This window comes from Oryctolagus cuniculus, chromosome 11 (assembly GCF_964237555.1).
Source record: "Oryctolagus cuniculus chromosome 11, mOryCun1.1, whole genome shotgun sequence".
NCBI lineage: Eukaryota > Metazoa > Chordata > Mammalia > Lagomorpha > Leporidae > Oryctolagus > Oryctolagus cuniculus.
Genome location: NC_091442.1, coordinates 123,366,017 through 123,381,675, shown reverse-complemented (window position 1 = coordinate 123,381,675; position 15,659 = coordinate 123,366,017). Strand labels below are relative to the sequence as shown.

The 15,659-nt window shown below is 61.6% G+C and overlaps 1 protein-coding gene across 31 annotated transcripts in view; it reads right to left on the bottom strand.

Moving 5' to 3' along the window:
• Positions 1–1,688: 1,688 nt before the first annotated feature.
• The window catches only part of PPP6R2 (protein phosphatase 6 regulatory subunit 2), a 101,969-nt gene continuing 87,998 nt past the window's right edge, over positions 1,689–15,659 (bottom strand). For 16 of the 31 annotated variants that reach the window (XM_070053107.1, XM_070053117.1, XM_070053098.1 and 13 more), the window contains 15 exons: positions 14,212–14,415; positions 11,884–11,948; positions 10,373–10,488; positions 8,430–8,579; positions 8,254–8,339; positions 7,789–7,869; positions 7,371–7,468; positions 7,150–7,207; positions 6,754–6,878; positions 6,390–6,559; positions 4,926–5,070; positions 4,745–4,833; positions 3,982–4,276; positions 1,938–2,105; positions 1,689–1,858 (listed from right to left, as the gene is read on the bottom strand). In XM_070053107.1, the coding sequence (XP_069909208.1) occupies positions 1,810–1,858; positions 1,938–2,105; positions 3,982–4,276; positions 4,745–4,833; positions 4,926–5,070; positions 6,390–6,559; positions 6,754–6,878; positions 7,150–7,207; positions 7,371–7,468; positions 7,789–7,869; positions 8,254–8,339; positions 8,430–8,579; positions 10,373–10,488; positions 11,884–11,948; positions 14,212–14,415 (1,899 nt within the window). In that variant the 3' untranslated portion in view covers positions 1,689–1,809. The remainder of the gene's footprint in view (positions 1,859–1,937; positions 2,106–3,981; positions 4,277–4,744; positions 4,834–4,925; positions 5,071–6,389; positions 6,560–6,753; positions 6,879–7,149; positions 7,208–7,370; positions 7,469–7,788; positions 7,870–8,253; positions 8,340–8,429; positions 8,580–10,372; positions 10,489–11,883; positions 11,949–14,211; positions 14,416–15,659) is intronic. The other 15 variants (XM_070053101.1, XM_070053110.1, XM_070053111.1 and 12 more) reach the window with 15 other exon arrangements.

The window sequence follows — 15,659 nt, the reverse complement described above, 5'->3', positions numbered from 1 at the left end:
CACAGGGGGTCGTGGGGGGGGGCAGTTCAGCATGCAGGTCGTGGAGCTGGCTGGTCCCTGGTCAGACAAGTGAGCTGGTGGGAGGCTTGCTTGGTTCCCAGGGAGTGGTGGGGAGAGGTTCCTCGCGGCATGGGGGTGCCTGGCAGAGCTCGGGGTGATGCCCGTGGCAACCTGACGGGGTTCCGGTTCTCGGGGTGCCCTTGTGGTTTCTGTGGCTGTGACTGCCCTCCTTGATGTGAGCCCACCCAGGACTAGGCTTCACCTAGGACAGGTGCTGGGTGGCCGCTGGGGAACTAGCCAGACAGGACCTGTCAGTGTGGGACATGCAGCTGCAGGCTGACCTCTGCAGCAGGGCTGAGCAGGCATGGACGAGGGGAGGGCAGCTGCTGACTGGCCTGGGGGCACGAAGGGGAGGTCTCTGAGCCTTAGCTGTTGGGCGGCTGGAGCCAACAATGACCCTGAACTCCCATGAGCTCCAGCGCTGTCCTGTGGCTGTCGTGCGGGAGTGGTCTCCCTGCAGCCTACGTGGCTGGGCGCTGACCCAGGCTCCCAGCACCCATGACATCTGCAGTGAGGAGGAGAACCCTGACTGCCTTCCCGATGTCGGGGGAGAAGAGCTGGGGGCGTGTGGGACCCACAGAGGATGGCAGGAAGGAGCCCCTCCCGTGGGTCCGGTGTCCCCCTGTCCCTCTCGCCTAGTCAGGGCACACGATGGTTCTGGAGTTCCAAGAGCAGAAGGGAGCTGCATGGGGGGGTGGAGCCCTGGGGACAGCGCCCTCGGCTGCACCTGCTCTCTGGGGATGCACTTGGCTCCTAAGGTTCAGGCGTTTCTTTCTGCATAGAGAAGAGTTCAGCTTCTTTCAGAAATTAGACTCATTCCCTCGTGACCAGGGATGTGTCGGCAGGGGTGGGGGGTGGAGGGGGGTGCAGCAAAGGGGCTGGAGGAGATAGCCCCACCCCTCAGCTTGGCTGGGCCTCCAGGGCCTGCCTGCCGCTTCACCTTAACCATACACAGGTTGTGCGAATGACAGCTTTTATTGGGAGTTGGGGGCTTGCCCTGTCAGACGAGCACATTAGGAATGGACTCAACATAAAATGACCACTCAGACCCTCCGGGAGACAGTGCCCTGCCCGGCACGACTAAGACAGTACTGCATCCCCTCTTGCCAGGTACCACCACGCACCCACCCACCCAAGCATGTCTGCCTGACCTGGGTGGTGCCCCCAGTAGGCCTCCAGGGCCTGTTTTTGTTAAGGCAGTCGAGTTTTGCATTCTGGTTCAGGGCCAGCTCCCAGGGCCTCAGGACAACTGCAGCCCACAGTCTGACCCCACAAGGCCAAACCAGCTCTGATTGTGGGTCCTGGCCCTTCCCAACCTTCTCTTACCTCTGCTCTGAGCCAGGGGAGACCCCGGCTACAAGTCGGTACAAAGCGCAGAAAATCCAGCTCTTCCTGTATTTGCTTATTTAAAAAAGAAAAGTGAACGGAACCTTGCGGCCCATGCCTCTGCCGCCCTTGGGTCCTGGTGGTGCCTGTGGTCACGACCCCTGGCTCCCAACTCCTTAAGACCTTATTGCTGTGCTCGGGGCCTGGGCTGGGGGTGACCAGGTCCATCCTGTCCTCCTAAGGCCCTACTCAGGGTCAGGTAGAAAAGACGAAAGTTGGGTCTTACTGGCTCCAACCACCAGTTTCACCAATGCAGCATTTATTTTAAAGTTAAATTAAATTAAAAAATTGCATCACCAGGTAGTTTTCTTGATTAAGGATTCAGCCTGACCAAGGGCTGGCCCTGGCCGGGCGACAGCAGCGTCACACGGGCCCGTTCAAGGCAGCTCCCTCGGGCGGGGTGTCTGTCTCCCTGCAGGAACGGGAGCAGGGTTGGAACTACCGGGGCCTGCGTCCAGCCCCATCGTGCCCTCCTTGCCCAACCTGCTCACCTGTCCTTTGTCACTGTCCCCAGGTCAGCCGCCACTGCTGGGGCTGCTGTGGTGACCACCACAGCCATTGCAGAAGAGACAGTTGGGGCAGCCACAGCTGGGGCCCTGGTTATCTCCACGGGTGCAGGGCACGTGGGGTCTGGCGGTCTGCTGTCGACACACTGGGTCCTGCGTGACAGACGTGGGCTCTGGTCAATGCCAGCCAACCTCTGGAGCATGAGGACGGCAAGGGGGTTGGTCCAGAAGTGGCCTGGGAGCACTGCCCGTGGCACCTTCCTGCTCCTGCCCTTGGGAGGTGGCCGCGGCGCTATGCCCAGCCAGGCGGCTGTGCCACCCAACTGGCCAACGCCAGGACAAGCGGACCTCCAGCCACCTGCCAGAGAGCACCTGGTCATTCTCTGAGGGCCTGGGCTACTTCTGCTGTGATCTCAACTCAGTGGGGGACCTGCTGGCATTTAGGCGGTCTGCTCTGGGAGTGGTCAGACACCCAAAGGTGCAGGCTAGCCACCGCCAGCAAGCCGGGGCCGCTGGCCTGCTGTAGGACAAGGGCACAAGACGTGCGGCCTGGGGAGGGGCTCACCGCCAGGTCGGCTGTGGTTCTGTGCAGTTGCCTGTGGGAGAAGTCTGCGCACTTGGCAGAACAGGATCTGCTTTATGGACCGGAGCTGAGCTGTTCTTGAAATACTTAGGGAGAGCGCAAAGGCCCAGGAACGCCAGGGGTTCCCAGCCCACTCGGGAGCCTCCCGCACGCTGGACCCAAGGGGCTGTGGCCCGGGTCCCCGTCATCGTCTCACCGACCCAGTGTCAAGGGAGACTGGGGCCTCAGCTCGCCTCCCCTGGGCTGTCGGTGGCCACACAGGCCATGCCCTGTCGGGCTCCTGCAACATGGGCTCTAAGCCTGGGCCCCGCGCCAAGTGGCAAGCCCAGGTGGTGAGAATGTGAGCCCAAGCTGGACTGCTGGCCAGGACGCGTCCAGCTGGGTGATGAGCATGAAGGCTGGCTGGGGAGACCCCTGTAGCTCCAGTACCACGGGGCAAGACGAGTAAGCAGGGCCTTCCCCGCCCACGAGGGCAGGGTCACACTAGGTGACAGGCACCCTCGCACCCCTTCTAGAGCCTTCCAGACCTCAGCCAGGTGCACTCAGGGACGATGGCTCAAGAGCCCACAGGTGCCGTTCACCAGCATGGATGCAGTGTTTTCCCTGGACATACCTGTGTGGCTGACACCTCGTGCTCTGTGGGGTCCAGGACAGACAGGTGTCCTCACTCTGAGCCTGCCAGGTACACCCTCTCCACCCCTTCAGCCCCCAGTCTCACCGTCTCCTCAGCTGTCTCTGACCCTGACACCCACCTCAGCCAACCTGCCCTCCTGCAAACAACTTCCTGTCTCCGGCACCCAGCTCCTGATGCTCACCCACCCTCTGCCTGCGAGGGGCCTGTATCAGGGACCAGCAGGCCCCAGCCTCTGCGCCCCCACAGATTGGCTCTTGGGCAAGACTGGCCTCTGCCCACCTGTGAAGCTGCCCCCAGCTCCCAGCTGAGGTTTGGGTGCCATAGCATAGTCCTCAGATGGTGTGTGTTCCCTGGCCCAAGCTCAACGGGTGTTTCCTAGGTGTCTGGGTTAAGGGATCGGCAAGACCGAGCCTGGGCAAGCCCACCAGACAGCCTGCTGGACAATGAAGTCAAAGACCATGGGGTGCTCCTCCCTGCACCATCCAGGGGAACCCCGTTCTGGGTGGCTCAGCCCAACCTACCCCCAGAGCTGGGCTTGTCCTTGGCAGTCAGGGCTTGTGTGGTGGGAGCTGTCTCCTGCACCACTCCAGAGTGTCCACGGAAGGAGCCCTTCCTCCTCCCTCCCCACAGCCTCCACTGTGTGTGTCACTCTCTAGAGCCACGTGTGCAGCTCACAGGCCACCAGGCGGCAGTCAGAGCCCCAGCTCGCTCCCAGGGGAGCCAAGAGCTAGGGATGAGCCAGCTGCCCGCAGCCTGGAAACCTCCTCTGTGCACTCAGGGGCCCTGGGCGGGCTTGCCACGCCCCTGCACACCTGCCAACAGCAGCCGCCTCTGTCCTGGGCAGTAAGGAGGTCTCCCAGCCAGGGCCCGTGCTCGCGGCTTCCACGACACCAATCGCCTTCTGCTGCTTGTCCTCGCCGCTGGAGCCCGAGGAGCTGCTGTCAGAGGCCATCAGGGGGCCCTTCCTGGGGATACACACGTTCCAGGCGCACGGGGACGCCGGGCTGACTGCAGCAGACAGAGAGGCCTTCAACAGTGGGCGAGGGCAGCGGTGCAGTCCCCCAGACTGGCGTGGGTCCGTGTGTGGCACCTGCCGCGTGTTGTTGCCTGCACACGTGGAGCCGGCAGGATGGGCTCTCACACCTGGGGTGCCCACCCCACAAGATGGCAGCCATGCTCTGTTCTCAGAGGGGCCCCTCTGCCTCTGTGGCCCTACCATAGGCACCTTCAAGCCCAAAGGACCCCAACACTGGAACGGAAGTGTGCACATGCTGATGGCCTGTCCACGCACTCCTCACTAGAACCCTAATGCTGCTGTCCAAGATGCAGGCTGCACACCTGGCCGTGAGCCTGGACAGACCAATGGCTTGCTGCCCTTCCTGTGCATCCCCCGGGTTGGGGGAGTCGCCCTAGTTGCACATGGCTGCTCCAGCCTCAAGTGCACACATGCACACAAACCCCCATCATCATGGTGACACGGTCACATCTAGGGCCTTGGCTGCCTCCTCCCCCTGTCCCCACGGTGGGGCCGGCCTGGGCGAGGCTAGGACCCCTGCTGGAGCCGCCCCTACTCACAGGCTTGCTCCTGGCCCTGGCTCTTGGCGCCCTCAGCACAGCTGTGGTTCGTGTCCACGGGAGAGCTGCACCGAGGCCCCGACTCGGAGCTGCAAAGAGGACAAGGACAGGCTGAGCTCTGAGGGACGCGGCTGCCTGACCTCAGCTGTGCTACAGGGCGACCCCTGAATGCATCCGTTACCAGCAGAAAGGCTGGAAGTCAGCAAACTTGGCCCAGCCTTTCTCCTCTGGAGCTGCAGCGCCGGCTGCCCACACGCTGGAACCCACGTCTCGCGCCACTCCTGGGGCCGCGGGCTCATCGAACACCGCCATCCACGCTGTGCCTGCTGGAGGGATGCAGCGGTCAAGGGTGGATTCGCTGGGTGCCTTCTGATGTGGAGCTCGGTCAGGCACTTGTGGGCAAACCCTCCTCTGGCTTCCGCACCACTGACATTCATGTTATGGCAGCGGCTGCACACCCTGCCCCATCCGTCCTGATCCAGGACTGAACGGCTAAGGCGGGGCAGCTGGCCAGGCACCACTGCCCCTTCCCTGGCCTCATGCATGGCTGCCCTCCTGGTTTGGCCACACAGCTCTCCATGTGGCCTGAGGGCCTGGCACCACCCCAGGACTGAGGTGAGCAAGGGTCTCCCGAGGTGGAAGGTGTGGGGTGGGCTGCACTGGGGATGGCCAGGCTGTGGAGACAAACCTCCCCGGTGGGAACTGGGAAGGGGCCAGCATGGTGGCGTAGCAGGTGAAGCCGGCACCTGCAGTGCCAGCATCCCATACAGGCACCGGTTTGAGTCCGGCTGCTCCATTTGCCATCCAGCTCTCTGCTATGGCCTGGGAAAGCAGTGGAAGATGCCCAAGTCCTTGGGCCCCTGCACCCACATGGGAGACCCAGAAGCAGCTCCTGGCTCCTGGCTTCGGATCAGCTCAGCTCTGGCCATTGTGGCCAGTTGGGGAGTGAACCAGTGAACAGAAGACCTCTCTCTCTGCCTCTCCTCTCTCTGTGTAACTCTGACATTCAAATAAATGAAATTTTTTTTTTTTTTTTTTTTTTTTTTTTTGCCAGGAAGACTTGGATACACAGAGAGAGTTATAGACAGTGACAGAGAGAGAGAGAACGGTCTTCCTTCCCTTGGTTTACTCCCCTAATGGCCGCTACAGCCAGCGCTGTGCCGATCCGAAGCCAGGAGCTAGGTGCTTCCTCCTGGTCTCCCACGCAGGTGCAGGCACCCAAGCACTTAGGCCATCCTCCACTGCCCTCCTGGGCCACAACAGAGAGCTGGACTAGAAGAGGAGCAACCGGGACTAGAACTCAGTGCCATATGGGATGCCGGCACCGCAGGTGGAGGATTAGCCAAGTAAGCCACGACACCGGCCCCTCAAATAAATAAAATAATTAAAAAAAAAAAAGGAAAAGAAACTGGGGGGCTGTCAGCTATGGCTGGGGTGGGGAAGTGCAGCCCATCCAGCACAGCTGGGAGAGCCGCTCCCTCCAGCAGTGTCTGCGTGGAGCCAAGTGCAGGTGGCTGCAGGCTCCAGGCCACAGCCCATCCAAGACGCATCCATCCATGCCCATGAAATCCCTGCAATGCACAGGCCAGGACACCACGTCCTGTCCCAACACCCCTGCCCCCGCCCACCGAGCTCCCAGCACTACCTTCTGAGTCACCCTGCAGGGGGAGGCCTTTGTTTTGTGCAGGGGCAGGGGCCGAGGCAGTGCCTGCCGCAGGTGCGTCCCCATCTGCTTCCCAGTCCACCTTCCTCTCTCGGCCTCTGTGCTCCAGATCCTTCTTGGAGCAGCTGTCTGCGGCGAGGGGGGCACCAAACCTGGAGGACACGCAGTGACACGCTTGGTGTCCAGGATGGACAGCGGACACTGGAGAGCCAGTGATGGCCCCGCCTCCACAGGAAGGGTCCCATGCCTCTGCAGGCCCCCGAACACTCCTGGAGCCGGCGTGAGCAGCACAGCAGGGCGGCTGCACCCCTCAGCACAGGCCCCAGGGGACAGGAGGGCCCCACACCTGGCTCTGGCCATCACCCGGGTGGCACCGCGAGTCTCTTGATCCTCCCAGATGTCCTCCTCCTCATCGTCATCAAAGGGCTGGATGCGGTCACCACAGCAGGCCTCAAACAGAGCCGCGCTGGGCTGCAAGACAGAACGTGGAGGCTGGTTTCTGGGAGGTGGGAGGCCCTGGCTCCACGTGGTTTCTAGAGGCCTTGGCTCAAGGACACAGAACCTCTAGCTGGTGGGAGGGCAGGGTGGGAAGGCAAGGTAGGCGGCGCCGTCCTGGACTCCCGAGGAGGGGCACGTCCAGCCCTGCTACACCTGCCCTGCTGGCTCAGGGCTCCCCGTGCCCCCCGTCCACCTCTCACCAGCCAGGGACACCACCTAGCTGTCTGGGCACACACGCACTCACACTGTCCTCCTCAGCGTCGATGCTGAAGTTGATCTCTGCAATCCTGTCGAACGGGGCGCTACAAGAGCAAGGGGACCCTGTTAGCCTCCTTCCAGCCTCACGGGACTGGGCAACATATGCTGTCCCCTTAGGGACCCAGGGCAGGACCATGGGCAGCTGACTCCAGGGACCTGAGTGGCACAGGAAATCATGCCTTGGCCCGGGGGTCTGGCTGGACTCACCTGATGTTGTCGTCCTGGTCTGCAAACTCCTCATCGTTGAAGCCGAATTGATCCACGAAGTTGGCCGTCATCTGCTGTATCTGGTACTCGGAGAAGGCCTGGGAGGGCAGGGCCCGTCAGGAGCAGCCTGAGACCTGAGGCTGCCCCTGGGCAAGCCAGGGAGCTTCCTTCCAGCACAGTGGGTTCCGGGTTCTGACGTTCAGAGATTCTGGGCAAACTCGTGTGTGTGCACTGTGCACCCCAATAGTCTCTTCAAGGTACAGTGACTCTGGGGGTCTCCCCCAGATCCTCCTCTCCCCGACATGTGCTGGGGGAGGAGCGAGATGCCACTAGGCCAAGCCTAGAGGATGGAGCACTGCTGAGTGCACACGGCGTGGGAAGGGCCCGGCAGGGTGCAGAGTGCCGGCCACGCCCTCACCTGCTGAAGGGACAGCTCGTTAGGGAAAGCGCCCTCAATGTCCTCGTCCTCGCTTGAGGAGTGAAGGTGGTGAGTGCCCACCTAAAACAGGCCAGACAGGGTGGGCATGTGAGCCACTGGCACCCCAGACCACACCCAGCATGGCCCAGTGCCCCAGGGGTCTTGCCTAGTCCAGCCTGGTGCTTGTCAGATCTCTGGGCATGGAAGGAGGTGCCCAGGTGAGGTCAAGGCCGAGGGAAAGCCCAGGCTCCCCAGGGCAGTAACAGCTCCTGATGAGGGAGGGTGGGGGCCGTGCTATGGACATGGGTAGTGGCTGCACCACTCTCCGGGGCACACGTGGACACGTGCACATGAGGCAGGCACGGAGGTGTGGCCCAGAGCAGAGCTGCCTTCAGGCCTCCCTCAGCCTGAGCTGCAGGGGGAGGCGTTCTAGGCCATGGCCGCGGGCGCAGCCGAGCCCCTCACCAGATCCATGGTGTTCCTGCGGTTGGTCTCCACCAGGGTCTCTTCCACAAAGCTCTCCCAGCGGCCGCGGCAGTCCGCAGGGAGCCCTGCAAAGCAAGTGCTGCCAGGTGAGCCTTGGGGACCCCAAGCGGGCACCCAGGAGTCCCGACAGGGCTGTGCTGCTGTGGTCAGCCCACCTGAAGGCCCAGTGCAGTGCCTGTTGACAAGAAGGAGGCCACTGTCCCTGGGAGCCCCGTAGGGCCTCGGGGCCACTGAGGCTGGAGCCGTCTTGTCCTGAGAGCTTGGCAGGCACAGTCCCAAGTTTACTGAGGAATCCCGAGCAGAACCTGCCAGCACCTGATTGCTGCGCCCACCTGGCAGGCCTGGCAGCAGCCCAGACACCAGCAGGCCAGCGCAGGTCTGTCTGCCTGACATGGAGCCCCAGAGACGCAGTGTGCAACTGACTTAGCCTGCTGTGCCAAGGCTTGCCCTGGGCCAGCAGCACCCACACGACCCCCCAGCAGTGAGACTTTCCCCTCTCCTCCAGTGGGAAATGCAGCCCCAGAATGAGGGGCCAGGTCCCCCACACCTGGCCAGGTCTCACCCAAGGCCTGGCCCCGTCTGGGTACAGCAGGTATGACGGCTGCCTGCCAGCAAACTTGCGGTCTTGACCTCAAGGTGCCATCCACCCCCACACACCCTACTTCCTGGCTTCTCCAAAGTCACCCCATGCAGGTTTTCCAGGGTCCTCTTGTTCAGGAAGGCCAAACCGGACCTCCCCTGCTCAGCTCAGACAAAGCTCATGGCACGTGACCATGACCACAACCGCATGTGCTGAGGACTGGAGGGCACGCAGGAGGCGTGGGGTGGCCACGGCACAGGCTGAGGGCAGGAGCAGGACCTGGGGCGGCCACGGCACAGGCTGAGGGCAGGAGCAGGACCTGGCCCGGCCACGGCACAGGCTGAGGGCAGCAGTAGGACCTGGGGCGGCCACGGCACAGGCTGAGGGCAGGAGCAGGACCTGGCTCGGCCACGGCACAGGCTGAGGGCAGCAGTAGGACCTGGGGCGGCCACGGCACAGGCTGAGGGCAGGAGCAGGACCTGGGGCGGCCACGGCACAGGCTGAGGGCAGGAGCAGGACCTGGCCCGGCCACGGCACAGGCTGAGGGCAGGAGCAGGACCTGGGGCGGCCACGGCACAGGCTGAGGGCAGGAGCAGGACCTGGCTCGGCCACGGCACAGGCTGAGGGCAGGAGCAGGACCTGGGGCGGCCACGGCACAGGCTGAGGGCAGGAGCGGACCTGGGGCGGCCACGGCACAGGCTGAGGGCAGGAGCAGGACCTGGCTTGGCCACGGCACAGGCTGAGGGCAGCAGTAGGACCTGGGGCGGCCACGGCACAGGCTGAGGGCAGGAGCAGGACCTGGCCCGGCCACGGCACAGGCTGAGGGCAGCAGTAGGACCTGGGGCGGCCACGGCACAGGCTGAGGGCAGGAGCGGACCTGGGGCGGCCACGGCACAGGCTGAGGGCAGCAGTAGGACCTGGGGCGGCCACGGCACAGGCTGAGGGCAGGAGCAGGACCTGGCTCGGCCACGGCACAGGCTGAGGGCAGGAGCAGGACCTGGGGCGGCCACGGCACAGGCTGAGGGCAGGAGCAGGACCTGGGGCGGCCACGGCACAGGCTGAGGGCAGCAGTAGGACCTGGGGCGGCCACGGCACAGGCTGAGGGCAGGAGCGGACCTGGCCAGGGGAGGGCCCTGCGCTGGGGGCTGCTCTACTGCTCTGCGTAGGTCCCAGGATGGGGCTGCCCAGCTACACCAGGCTCGGGCACTGCCTGCTGCTGTGGATGAGACATGACTCTCTCCCTTGGTTCCGCCAAGATTTGTGCCCGAGATCACAGCAAAGCTGAAATGCGGCCAGGACTGCGGCATCAGGAGGACTCTGGTGGCCCATGAGCTGAAAAACAGCTTTGCTGCCCGCAGGTCTGAGCGCCAGTGCGGGACCCACAGACTGCACGCTGTGCTCAGACCCACCCAGGACCAGGCCTACCCAAGGAGAAGGCCAGACGACGACGGAGGTTGCGTGGCCCTTTCCCTGTCAGGGTTTCCCCCTGTGAAGGGGCAGGGGCTCCAGAGGGCTCACCTCGGATGACCTCGCTGATGTGTGTCTGCACAGGGCCCCGCTCCAGGTTCTGCACCACGGCGTTGGCGATGCGCGTGAGGTGGCCCATGTTCCCACGCCGCATGCCACCTGCTGCCCTGAAAGCACAGGCACCATCAGGCGGCCGCCCAGCCCTGTCCTTGCTAGCCGCCTGCCCCTGCTCAGCGTCACCCTGCAGCCCTGCCTCCAGATTCCTGTGTCCAGACAGCACCTGCAGGTCTCTGTCCATCTCAGCACCACACAGCGCTGCTGACACTGACCGTGCCCGACTCCCACCACGCAGCCCTGCTGACACTGACTGTGCCCGACTCCCACCACAGAGCACTGCTGACACTGACCGTGCCCGACTCCCACCACAGAGCACTGCTGACACTGACCGTGCCCGACTCCCACCACGCAGCCCTGCTGACACTGACCGTGCCCGACTCCCACCACAGAGCACTGCTGACACTGACCATGCCCGACTCCCACCACAGAGCACTGCTGACACTGACCGTGCCCGACTCCCACCACGCAGCCCTGCTGACACTGACCGTGCCCGACTCCCACCACAGAGCACTGCTGACACTGACCATGCCCGACTCCCACCACAGAGCACTGCTGACACTGACCGTGCCCGACTCCCACCACGCAGCCCTGCTGACACTGACCGTGCTCGACTCCCACCACGCAGCCCTGCTGACACTGACCGTGCCTGACCCCCACCACGCAGCCCTGCTGACACTGACCATGCCCGACTCCCACCACAGAGCACTGCTGACACTGACCGTGCCCGACTCCCACCACAGAGCACTGCTGACACTGACCGTGCCCGACTCCCACCACGCAGCCCTGCTGACACTGACCGTGCCCGACTCCCACCACGCAGCCCTGCTGACACTGACCGTGCCCGACTCCCACCACAGAGCACTGCTGACACTGACCGTGCCCGACTCCCAGACTGCAGGACTGAGAGAGCCCACACAGTGTCGGCCCAGATGCCACTGGACGCGGCCGCACAGCAGGAATGGAGCCCGAGCCTGAGGACTCAGCCATGTGGGGAACTGTTTGCTTGTCCCACAAGCAGGTCCAGGTGACAGGTCCACAGCAGCACTCAGAGCCCTCGGGGCTCCCATGAGCCCCTCCCACATTCCCAGAGCCCAACGCTCCCAGTAGGACAGCACATGGTGGGGGCAGACATGGACTCTGACAGAGGACAACAGGCAGGACCAGCTTCCTGCCCAGAGGGGCACTCGGTTCAATGGAAGATGTGCAAAGACTGAGATAAAAATGCACGCCTGTGAGTAAGTGTTAATGGAGTGAGTCCAGGTTCCTGGGGAAGTTCAGGTTCGGATGTGGGACCCTCAAGCACACAAGGCCAGCGCAAGCTGGGGGCGAGCAGACACCGGCGTGGGCTCTCAGAAGCAGAGACTTGCCTAGCTGCCCCTTCCTGACCAGTTCTGTGCCCTCCCTCCCGGCCAGCTCTGAAGCCCAGCAGGAGGGAGGGCTCTTACTGTGTGTGGTCGTTGGCTTCCCACGCCTCCAGGATTCTCTGTACCAGGCAGCACTTCTGGAACAGCTGGGGAGACAGGTGCTGAGTGAGGGTCTGCACCCCACCCCTCCTGCACATCAGCACTGCGGACCCTGTGGGCAGGACATCCTTGCAGGCCAGCTTCTGAGGTCCCTGCCCAGGGCCTCCACAGGCTCACAGCGCTGAATGCCCTGAAAGTGAAGAGCAGGGCGAGAGGACACGCTCTGTCCTCCCCTGCCCTCCCCTTTCTCAGAGTCCAGAAGGGCCGATGGAGCCGCCAGCATTCTCCCTGGCTTTCCGACTTGATTATTTGAGAGGCAGAGTTACACAGAGAGAGATGGAGATCTTCCATCTGCTGAGGAACCCCACCCAGTCGTCCCATGGGTGCAGGGCCCAAGCACTGGGCCATCTTCTGCTGCTCTCCCATGCACACTAGTAGAGACCTGGGTTGGAAGTGGAGCAGCCGGGACTCAAACCAGTGTGCATATGCCATCACAGGTGCAGCCTTACCCAGTGCAGCGCTACACTGGCTCCTCTCCTGTTTCTTCTACCTGGCAAGTTTATCCGGACCCCACCTGCATCCACAGCTAGCTCACATCAATGAAGGCCCCTGCAGGCCCTGTCCCCGATACCTGGCTCTCATCACCAAAAGCACCCGCCTGCCAGCTGCTTCTCCCGGCAGTCACTGTGCATCACACTGGACCCCATGCAGGGGTGACCCTGAGAGGCTCGCACACAGAGTGCCAGGGCCCCTGTCAAGGGCAAGCAGGGGTGAGGCCTTCCAGACCCTCAAACCCCACTGTCATGAGGCATCTGAAGAGAGATCCAGGGACCCCTTGTCAAGTTTCTGCCCTCCCATAGCCACAGGTGGGGTCTGAGACATTGAGACATTCCTGGGGGGGAGAAAGAGGGAGGGAGGGAGGGGTCTGAGACATTGGGGGGGGGGGTGGAGAGAGAGAGAGAAAGGGAGAGAGGGAGAAAGGGAGGGAGGGAGGGAGATCTTCCATCTGCTGGTTTACTCCCCAAATGGATGCAACAGCCAGGGCTGGGCCGGGCCAAAGCCAGGAGCCAGGAGCCACTTCCAGATTTCCCATGTGGGTGCAGGGGCTCAAGCACTTGGGCCATTTTTCACTGCTTTCCCGGGCACGTTAACAGCTGGAAGCAGAGCAGCTGGGACTTGAATCGGTGCCCATGCGAGAAACTGCATGGCAGGAAGTGGCTTAACTTGCTGTGCCACAACACTGCCCCTGCACCTCTTTTTTTTTTTTTTTTTTTTTTTTGACAAGCAGGGTGGACAGTGAGAGAGACACAGAGAGAAAGGTCTTCCTTTTTTCTGTTGGTTCACCCCCAAATGGTCGCTACGGCCAGCACACCGCACTGATCCGAAGGCAGGAGCCAGGTGCTTCCTCCTGGTCTCCCATGGGGTGCAGGGCCCAAGCACTTGGGCCATTCTCCACTGTCTTCCCGGGCCACAGCAGAGAGCTGGACTGGAAGAGGGGCAACCGGGACAGAATCCGGCGCCCTGACCGGGACTAGAACCCGGTGTGCCGGCCCCACAGGTGGAGGGTTAGCCTATTGAGCCGCAGCACCAGCCTACTGCACCTCATTTTTTAAAGTAACTTTTAACTTATTTGACAGGAGTGACAGAGCTCCCCAAGGCCTGCACCTGCCAGGGCTGGGCTGGGCTAAGTCAGGAGCCTGAGACCTAATCTAAGTCTCCCTAAACTGGCAGGGACCCAAGTCCTTCAGCTATCTCTGCTACCTCCCAAGGTGGGCATTCGCCGGGGCTGGAATCAAATCCAGGCATTCAGACACAGGATGTGGGGGACTTGACTGCTAGGCTAAACACCGGCCCCCCAACACTTCCCAAAGGTCCAAAATCCCAGAAAATTTTCTCATGAGACTGTGATGTTTCTCATTGCTTGCTTTTCCCACGTTCATGGTCCTAACCCTGGACTGAGCCAGGAGACACTGGCTCTGTCCCAGGCACAGTGCGGCTGAGAGGAGCAGAGTTCTTGGCCAGCGACTGGACAACTCCCCCTCTGCAGCTGCAGCCAGCACAGGCAAGACCACGCTGATGCAGTCACTGCCTCTCCTCTTGCCTCCCACCACCTTCCCTGTCACTGGACCTGCGGCCTAGCAAACGAGTATTCTGTTTGCCATTTAGTGTCCTTGTGGACAAAAGGAACGCAGCCTCGCCCATCCCGTGTGCGGGCCAGGAGACAGTGAGGGCCCAGAGCGTGGATGCAGACGGCTCACCCATCAACCCCAACGTCAACACCGTTTGTGTGGGACGCTGGCCTGGACTCACGTGGGTCACCATGGTGTTCTCAGGGAGGCTGGTGGCGGGCTGGGGGGTCTCCGGATCTCTGACCGCATTTCCATCCCGACGCGGAGGCTCCTCCTTGCTTTCAGGTCCACCGGCTCCTGCAGCAGCATGGGAGAGAATAGCGGCGACACAGAGCTCCACTTGGAAGTGCAGAAAGTTATTCCAGGTGTACTTGAAGAACAAGTCCTGAGCAAACAGAGGGCACAAGACAGGCCTTAGACTGGTTTCTCCCCATAGCTGTCACAGAAACACAGGGGAGTCGCCCCCAGCCATTACTGCCTAACTCCTCACACATCCAGCCTCTGCGCCAGCCGGGAGGAGTTTGGGGGCATTTCCTTGAAAGCCATTTCTCTATTAGGTAGCTTTTTAAAAAACATTATATGGGGCTCGCGCTGTGGCATAGTGGGTAAAGCCAGCACCTGCAGTGCCGGTATCCCATATGGGCTCTGGTTCAAGTCCCGGCTGCTCCACTTCCTATCCAGCTCTCTGCTATGGCCTGGGAAAACAGCAGAAGATGGCCCAAGTCCTTCGGCCCCTGCACCCATGTGGGAGACCTGGAAGAAGCTCCTGGCTTCGGATCGGCGCAGCTCCAGCCATTGTAGCCAACTGGGGAGTGAACCAGCGGATGGAAGACCTCTCTTTCTCTCTCTGCCTTTCCTTTTCTCTCTGTGTAACTCTGACTTTCAAATAAATAAATACATTTTTTTTAAAAGAGAAATACAAGGAAACTATAAGAAATCCTTATAAAACCTTATTTAAATGAATTGTTTAAAATTATATTTTATTCAGTTGAGGGGCAGAGATACACACACACACAGGTCCCACATCCAACCTGCAAGAACAGGGACTAGGTGAGACAAAACCAGGAGCAGAGAACTTGGTCCAGGTCTGTCCTACGGACAGCAGGGACCCAAGCACTGGAGCCGTGACCACTGTCTCCCAGAGTCCGCGTTCGCAAGAAGACGGAACCAGGAGCTGGAGCCAGGAATCAAACCCAGGTCTAGGGTGAGGATGTGGGTGTCCTGACTGGTGGTTACACTAGGCCAAAATGTCACCTGGATTTTTAAAGAAATTCCCGGGTGCTCCGACATGGGATATGGGTGTCTGAAGCAGCATCTTCACTGCTGTCCAAATACCACCCTTATAATTTTGTCTTTCTTTTTTCAAAAATTATTTATTTTTATTTACTTGGAAGACAAGAGATACACCAAGAGACAGAGATGGAGATATCTGCTGTGCACTGGACCACTCCCCAAATGCCTGCAACAGCTAGGGCTGGGCTAGGCTGAAGCCAGGAGCCTGGGACCCACAGAGGCGGTAGGGGCCAGAGCTCTTGGGCCATCACGCTGCCTCTCGGGATGCCCGTGAGGAAACCAGAATGAGAAGTGGAGCTGGACACTGAATCTAGGCGCTCCAATGTGGGATGCAGG